An 8018-nucleotide genomic window follows, 5' to 3' on the forward strand; every position below is an offset into this window, starting at 1 on the left:
GACAAAAACGACTGCATTCACCCAAGGCTTGAGGGAGAGTGAATTTTTCAAGTCATTAACCAAGAAAGTGCCTGGGGACTTCGAGGATTTATTATCCCGGGCAGAAAAATATATCAATATGGAGGAATCCCAGAAGCAGAAGAGGGAGGCCGTAAGGAAGGAGAGAGAGGATCGGCTGTCTAAGCCCGAGGAGAAAGGACAGAAGAGGGGTAATCCAGGGCACTTTTCTCACCACGTGCCTCTAAAGATTGCCCGGGAGAGGGAGGTGCAGGAATGCAGTAGAGATCTGGCCCATGATTATCAAATATCCCGACCTGAGAAGAGAGGATTTTACACTCTCCACAAAGTATGTTATCACAACATCAAAGACTGCAAAACTTTGAAGGGAGACTATGCCTTATCTTCCGCCCCGGCACCTGGTCAAGCCAACAAGAGACCGAGATTGCCACCCTCGACATCCCGGCAACTAGAATCCAGTTCAATGGGGAGGAGGTTTGAGGAGTAATCCAAGGAGTGAGCCCGGGAGGAGGAGAGAACCCGAGCCCGAGAGAAAGAAGAATTTTTCCCCTGCCATGGGGTTGATTAAAATGATATCAGGAGGCTCCACTGATGGAGACTCCAATCGGGCGAGGAAATCAAGGAGTAGGAGGGATTGTATGGAAGTGGAGGGGGTGAGGAGAAATGAGGCGGTGATTAGTTTCAGTCCGAAAGATTTAAAGGGGGTAAATCTACCCCATAATGACGCCCTGGTTATCCAAGCCCGGGTAGCCAATTATGATATTTTGAGAGTCTTCGTGGACTCGGGCAGCTCTGTTAATGTTATCTTTAAAGATTTATTTGTACAGATGGATTTGCAGGGTTGTCATTTGGAAGCTGTAGAGGCTGCCCTTTTTGGTTTTGCTGGCGGTTTACCCTGAAGGGGAGATTGTCCTACCACTGACACTAGGCTCCCCAGATCTTAAAAAGACGGTGATGACCTCTTTCAGTGTGGTGGACTCCCCATCATCATACCACATCATTCTGGGGAGGTCGGCTATGAACTAATTAAAGGCCGTGGCATCCACCTACCACCAAAAGATCAAATTTCCTGTGGGAGGGGGAGTACTGGAGAAGGGGGAAGTACATTTTGTGGCTGAGGAAGAGCAGGAGGTGATAGAAGTCGGGCCAGGCCAGCACATCCGGGTGGCTCGGGACCTTAGTGCATCCACCCGGGTTAGTTTGATTAACTGTTTGAAAGCTAATATTCATGTGTTTGCCTGGTCCCAACAGGAGTTGACAGGGATCTCACCCATGATATCAGAGCATCAACTGAATGTTCTCCCGGTATTCTCACCCGGTGAAGCAAAAGAAGAGGCACTTTGGTCCTGAAAAGGACAAAGTTATTGATGAACAGGTTAAAAATCTGCCGAAGGCCGGCCACATTCGAGAAATTCAATTTTCTACATGGCTTTCGAATGTGGTGTTAGTGTCTAAGTCCACCGGAAAGTGGATAATGTACGTGGATTTCCGAGATCTCAATAAAACTTGCCCAAAAGACCATTATCCCCTGCCCCGGATTTATCAACTGGTGGATTCCACCTCGGGCTTTGAACTGCTGAGTTTCATGGATGCTTAACAGGGATATCATCAAATTCCCCTGACCAAGAGTGATCAAGACAAAGCCAGCTTCATCACCTCAGGAGGTACATTTTGTTATGTTGTAATGCCTTTCGGGTTGAAGAATGCAGGGGCCACTTACCAGCATCTCATGAACAAAGTCTTTGAGAAGCAAATGGGCATGAATGTGGAGGTGTATGTAGACGATATTTTGGGCAAGTCTAAAGAGGTTGCGGATTTCATTGCTGATTTAGAAAAAACTTTCGTCACTCTGATGCATTACGGAATAAAGCTCAACACTGCCAAATGCATTTTTGGCGTAAAGAGTGGCAAGTTTTTGGGTTTCATAGTGACAGATCGGGGGATTGAGGTAAATCAGGAAAAATTCAAGTCCGTGTTATGCATGTTATCTCCCCGTTCTGTCAAATAAGTACAGAAGCTGACCGGGATGATTGCCTCCCTGTCTCGATTTATATCTCGGTTAGTACACAGGAGTTATCCTTTCTTTCAGGTCCTAAGGAAGGCCCAACAATTCGAGTGGGATGAGAAATGTGAACAGGCCTTCCAGGACTTGAAGATTCATCTTGCAGAGCTCCCTGTATTGATGAAGCCGGAGCTCGGGGAGAAGCTATTCGTTTATCTGTCTACTACGAAGTATGCTGTCAGCTCAATTCTAATAAAAGAAGAGGGCTCTGATCAAAAGCATGTCTACTATGTCAGCCATGCTCTAAGAGGCCCCGAGCTCCGTTACAATGAAAAAGAGAAGATTGCTTTGGCCTTGATAATGACCGCCCGAAAGCTACGACCTTACTTTCTGTCACATCAAATCATTGTTCTTACCAATAGTCCTCTTGGCAGGATCATGACTCACTCAGAAGTATCCGGGCGGATGATCAAGTGGACAGGAGAGTTGGGAGAATATGACATTGAATACAAGCCCCGGGTTGCCATCAAAGCGCAAGCCTTATCAGATTTCTTATCCGAGATGGTTCAACCCGAGGAAAAAGAAGTATGGAGATTTTTTGTGGATGGGGCGTCTAGCCTTACTAGGATGTGGAGTAGGGGTTGTGATAATATCTCCCCCAGGAGAAAAGATTAAAGTCAACTCTAAGGATTAATTCTCGGGTAACCAATAATGAGGCCGAGTATGAAGCTGTCCTTGCTGGTATCCGAGCTGCTCGGGAGGTTGGAGCATCCGGAATTATTCTGTACTCTGATTCACAGCTAATCACTCAACAAATAAAGAGCGTTTATGAAGCTAAGGATGACAGGATGTTCAAATATTTACAGCTCATTCAGTCCCAAGCAGAAATCTTGGTGGATTGGAGTATTGAACAAATACCCCGAGAGAAAAATGGAGAGGAAGAATGCTCTGGTGAAAATGGCTGCTTCACTATCAGAAGTCAGTACCCGGGAAGTCTTGCATGTTTCCCGGTTGGTCCTTTCTACTGAAGAAAAAGCATTATCAACATTAGAGAATTCCTGGATGACACCTCTGATAAAGTTCATTGTGAACAATGAATTACCCGAGGACAAAGCCCGAGCTCAAAAGATTAAGAGACAAGCTCTCAGGTTTGTTCTCTTAAATAATGTCTTATACAGGAGATCATTCCAGGGACCATTATTGAAATGCTTATCTGAGGGGGAAGTGGATTATGTCCTCCGAGAGATTCATGAAGGGTGTTGTGCTGAACACCTCGGAGGGATATCTTTGGCCCGGAAGACAATGCTTGTCGAGTTCTGGTGGCCAACTCTTAGCCAAGATTCTACCCGAGTGGTCCAGGATTGTGAAGGGTGTCAACACCACTCAAATTTTCAACATAGCCCGGCCACTCTTATGAATCCTATTTGAGCATCTTGTTCCTTTGATCAGTGAGGCATGGATATCGTGGGTCCTTTCTCAATTGCCCGAGCTCAGAAGAAATTCCTGCTGATGGCTGTAGATTATTTTTTTAAGTGGGTGGAAGTTGAGCCCTTGGCTAAGATCACTGAGCAGGAAGTTTTGAAATTTCTATGGAAGAACATAGTATGCCGGTTTGAAGTACCCAGAAGACTGATCTTAGATAATGGAAGACAGTTTCAGGGCAAAAAAATTACATCATGGTGCCGGGAAAATGAAAATCGCTCAGTTTTTCACCTCTGTTGCCTACCCGCAGGCTAATGGCCAGACAGAAGTCGTAAATAGAGTCATTGTACAAGCATTAAAAACTAGGCTGCAAGGCAAAGGAAAGGATTGGGTGGAAGAATTACCCAGTGTTCTCTGGACATAGAGAACCACTCCCTGGGCACCTACTCAAGAAACTCCTTTCAACTTGGTATATGGTTCTGAAGCAGTCCTTCCAGTTGAGATCGGGCAAACGTCTTCCTAGGTAGAATCTTACCCGGACGACAATGATCAAAGCCGGGCCATGGAGTTGGATTTGGTGGAAGAAAAACGAGACCGAGCATTCATTCGAATGGAAGCATATCGGAGCCGGGTTATGAAATCATATAACAGGAAGGTCGGGATCCGAAACTTCCAAGTAGGGGATCTAGTCATGAAGAAAGTCAACCCTGCCGAGGATGTTGGGAAGCTGGAAGCACGGTGGGAAGGACCCTATAAGATCACCCGGAGGGTCAGTACGGGATCTTTTTATCTAGAAGATACCCAGGGCCGTCTTCTCAAAAGGCCTTGGAATGTATTTAATTTGAAAAAGTATTATGCTTGAAAGATGTAATTATTTGATGGAAAAAATAAATGAAAGATCTATTTTCCCAGAGGAAGAGTATTATGTATGTTTCTTTTATCTTATCCCGGGAGGTACTAGGCCCCGGTTATTTAAAGAAAAGCCCAGGGCACTACACCCTAGCTCGGGGCACCACACCTCGACCATTCCCAAGTCCCGGGACATGCTCCCGGCCCAAGGCTCCGTACCTTGGTTCTTAGTAAGCCCAGGGCACTACACCCTGCTTGGGGCACCACACCTCGACCATTCCCAAGTCCCGGGATATGTTCCCCGGCCTAAGGCTCCGTACCTTGGTTTTTAGTAAGCCCAGGGCACTACACCCTGGCTCGGGGCACCACACCTCGACCATTCCCAAGTCCCGGGACATGCCCCCCGGCCCAAGGCTCCGTACATTGGTTCTTAGTAAGCCCAGGGCACTACACCCTGGCTCGTGGCACCACACCTCGACCATTCCCAAGTCCCGGGACATGCTCCCCGGCCCAAGGCTCCGTACCTTGGTTCTTAATAAGCCCAGGGCACTACACCCTGGCTCGGGGCACCACACCTCGACCATCCCAGATCCCGAAACATGCATTCTCGCTCAGTCTTCACACCTGGGTTATACATACCCGGGCTTTATACTCAGGTCTAAATTTTCTATATCTCAGTTGTTTGTTAAAGTATGGGGTTCTTGATTTATTACAATGGATTGAAATCCCGACTACTTACTCAAAAAGTTACCGGTTAATTCTCAACACTTAGAAAATTTTCTGAATGTTTTGCGTACAAGCAATTGTATTACCCGGGTTTCTTGAAGACTTGTCAGAATATTATAAAGAACAATTGAAGGAAATTGAAATTTCATTAATGAAAGCCCGAAGGCAAGAATTACAGAAAGGAATAAAAGAAGTACGATCCTAGTCTATATCTACATGTTCGGGCCCTGGCTGCTCTTCTCGGGTTGCCTCCTCCTCCTCGCCATCCTTTGGAAGGGATGCAATAGCCAGGCCAAAATCAGGAAAGTTCTCCTTATCTTGAGGCAAGAGTCCGGCTTCCTCAAATTGTTCCCGGCATTTATCAAAGCCGGTCTTGAAAAAAGGATAAGCCTTATCTACCACAGCCTTCTTGAACTCAGGAGATTGGAGGAGGGAGGCCTGCCACTTGTCTTTGTTGTACTCAGCCAGGGCCAAGTCATTCTCGGCCTTCTCCGCCCGAGTTTGCTGCACTTCTATCTGCTCAGATAGAGAAACATTTCTCGATTCCGAAATAGATAAGGCGCTTTGCAAGTTTTTCTCCCGAATAGCGGCTTCGGTAAGATCTTCCCGGGCCTTATCCAGTGCCATTTGGGCCGACTCCAAGGAAGCATGAAGGATGGCCGTCTCTTCTTCATGAAGTCTTTTAGCCCGGTCAAGCTCTCCTTGCAGTTTGTCGTGAAGTTCTTGGGTAGCCCGGACTTGTTGACCTTTCTTGGTAGCCACCAGAGCTACTTCCTCAAAAGCCGAGACCATCATTTGGGCAGCCTGCACAGAGCAAGTTAAAAAAAAAGATGGAGGGGAAAATGAAATGGAGGATAGGCTTACAGATAAGAATCGGTTCGATCCTTCCAGGAATCGGGCACCGGGCCGAGAGTTTTTCAGAAAAGCCTCCTAATCAAGAATGAGCATCTGCTTGAGGAGATGAATGCTGATTGCGGTGGCCCCCTCAAAAAATATGTTAGCCCAGGTGGGCTGTTTAGTCAGGAGCTGCTCTCGGGGGGGCTCTTCTGTTGTCTGTTTGCGGGGAGGGTCAGTTGTCTGGTTGGTCCGGGAGGACCCTTGATCCCCTTCCTGATTACTCTCTATCAAGATCAGCTCGGGGCCTGAAGTGTCCTTTTGCTTCCTCTGAAGGAGAGTAACGTGGTCTTGGGAGTCCGAGGAGGCCTCCCGGTTTGTTTCTTGGTTTGGCTCAGAATTTGCTCGGGCCATCTCCTCTGCCCGGGCTGCCTCCTCGGCTTGTTTTTTCTTTTTTTCAGCAGCAGCCCTCTGAGCTGCCAATTTCTTCTCCTTGGCCAGTCTCTCGGCCTCTTATTTTTTGGCAAAGGCTTCCTACATCTCTGGATTATCTGCAAAGTAAAAGAGGAAAAGAGTTAGTACGAAGGATCCATATGAATAACAAGTGAAGTAATTACAAGCATAAGGAAATGAGGAATTACTAGGTTGAAAGCCCGAGCCAGCCACATCATCGATTACCCGGTCCTAGTGGGTCCTCAGCCCGGGTACTCAACTCGTAGGCAATCAAGTTCTCATTGGAAATAAGAACGGAAGAGGAGAATTTCTTGCCCTCCACCAAATCTTGGCTTCGGGTATAGAATTCCTCGAATTTATAAGCCCGGGGAAGGGCAGGTTGCTGAGGAAGAGAAGTAATGAAGCCGATTTGACAGGACAGAGGGGTTGGGAGTTGAATGAAAAAGTACCCTCCTTCCCATCCCTTCTTCCCAGAAGGGATGTCATCAAGGAATCGGGCATTAAGCCGAGCAGTCAGGGAGAAGGCATTGTCCCCGAGTCTGCAAGAGAAAAAGTAATGGAGAACGAGGGGATTGATAACAAGATTATTCATCTTTAAAAGGATGTAGGTCGAGGCCATGATCTTGAAGGAATTTGGATGAAATTGGTTAACAGGTACGCCAAAAAACTTGGCGACCGCAATATAAAAGGGAGAGACAGGGAACCGGAGATCATTTTTGACTTGGTCCCGGAAGAAGGTAGTATAACCCGTGGGAGGACTGTCTGCCCTGTCAGAAGCCTCGGGATTACGATAGAGAAATTGGACAGAATAGCCCCTAGAGTTCGGAGTTCCTCGCCCGCCCCCGAGTGCAAAGTGCTGCTCATTGAGGAGAACCAAGGAACCCCCGGGGCCTCGGTAGTAGGAGGGTCGGAAACCCGGGCTTTGCCCTTACCCTTGTCCTTTTTCAGGGCTCGGGAAGTGCCCGAAGAAGTGGGTTTTGAAGAGGAGGGTTTTGTTTGTTGAGTTTTTGGTTTTTGGGTGGATTGAGTAATAGAGCGACGAGGTGGGGACGGGGAGGAAGTAGAACGCATCGCGGTGGACTCGTCACTAGGAGAGCCTCGCGCATTCGCTCCAGAAGTTGAAGAAGTAGAATTAGACATTGTTTGAGAGAGAAGACTTACGATTTTTAGGAGAATATGATTTGAGGTTGCAGACGTTGGGAGATCGTTGGAGTCAAGAAATTTGCACGTCGGAAAGCTGAGAGGAAAATTCGCAAGTTCTTCGCTGCAATTTTGAATTTGCAAGTGACTTTTGGGAAATTGGGGGGGCTATTATATATAGGCGGTAAAGAGAGATCATGGCCGTTGGTATAAGTACACGTGGACGGTCAGGATGCGCCTCGTAAATTATACCGGGCATGCGAAAGGACGTGCACATATCTCAAGGTGTCAGACTTATCGGATTCTCGGAATACGGAACGTTTTTTCGACGGGAATTTAATGTTAAAACATGCGTCATAATGACACCCCTTGGATTACCCGAGAATACTAAACGATAAAATATCCGGGAGGACATGAGGCCCCGGCATCTTATTCAAAGCCCGGGCAATATGAGACCCCGGCATATTAGCTTGAGTCCGAGAGACACGAGGCCCCGACATATTATCTCAAGTCCATGAGACATGAGGCTCCGACACCTCATCCCATCTATGACATATTTGACGCCCCTGATGCT

General features: G+C 47.2%; 1 protein-coding gene across 1 annotated transcript; it reads left to right on the plus strand.

The window, feature by feature from the left end:
• The first annotated feature begins 3662 nt into the window (after positions 1–3662).
• LOC142538267 (uncharacterized) lies at positions 3663–4304 on the plus strand. Its single transcript, XM_075643625.1, has 2 exons — positions 3663–3851; positions 3966–4304. Exons 1-2 carry the CDS (start codon positions 3663–3665, stop codon positions 4302–4304), a joined length of 528 nt encoding a protein of 175 aa, XP_075499740.1.
• The last annotated feature ends 3714 nt before the right edge of the window (positions 4305–8018 follow it).

The sequence above is a fragment of the Primulina tabacum genome, chromosome 3 (genome assembly GCF_025594145.1).
Source record: "Primulina tabacum isolate GXHZ01 chromosome 3, ASM2559414v2, whole genome shotgun sequence".
Taxonomy (NCBI): Eukaryota; Viridiplantae; Streptophyta; class Magnoliopsida; order Lamiales; family Gesneriaceae; genus Primulina; species Primulina tabacum.

Excerpts from the sequence above, each read along its gene's own strand:
- LOC142538267 (XM_075643625.1), top strand. The coding sequence starts at position 3,663 with ATGGAAGACAGTTTCAGGGCAAAAAAATTACATCATGGTGCCGGGAAA. Across the intron at positions 3,852-3,965 it reads GGGTGGAAGAATTACCCAGT|GTAGAATCTTACCCGGACGA; the intron begins GTTCTCTGGACA and ends ACGTCTTCCTAG.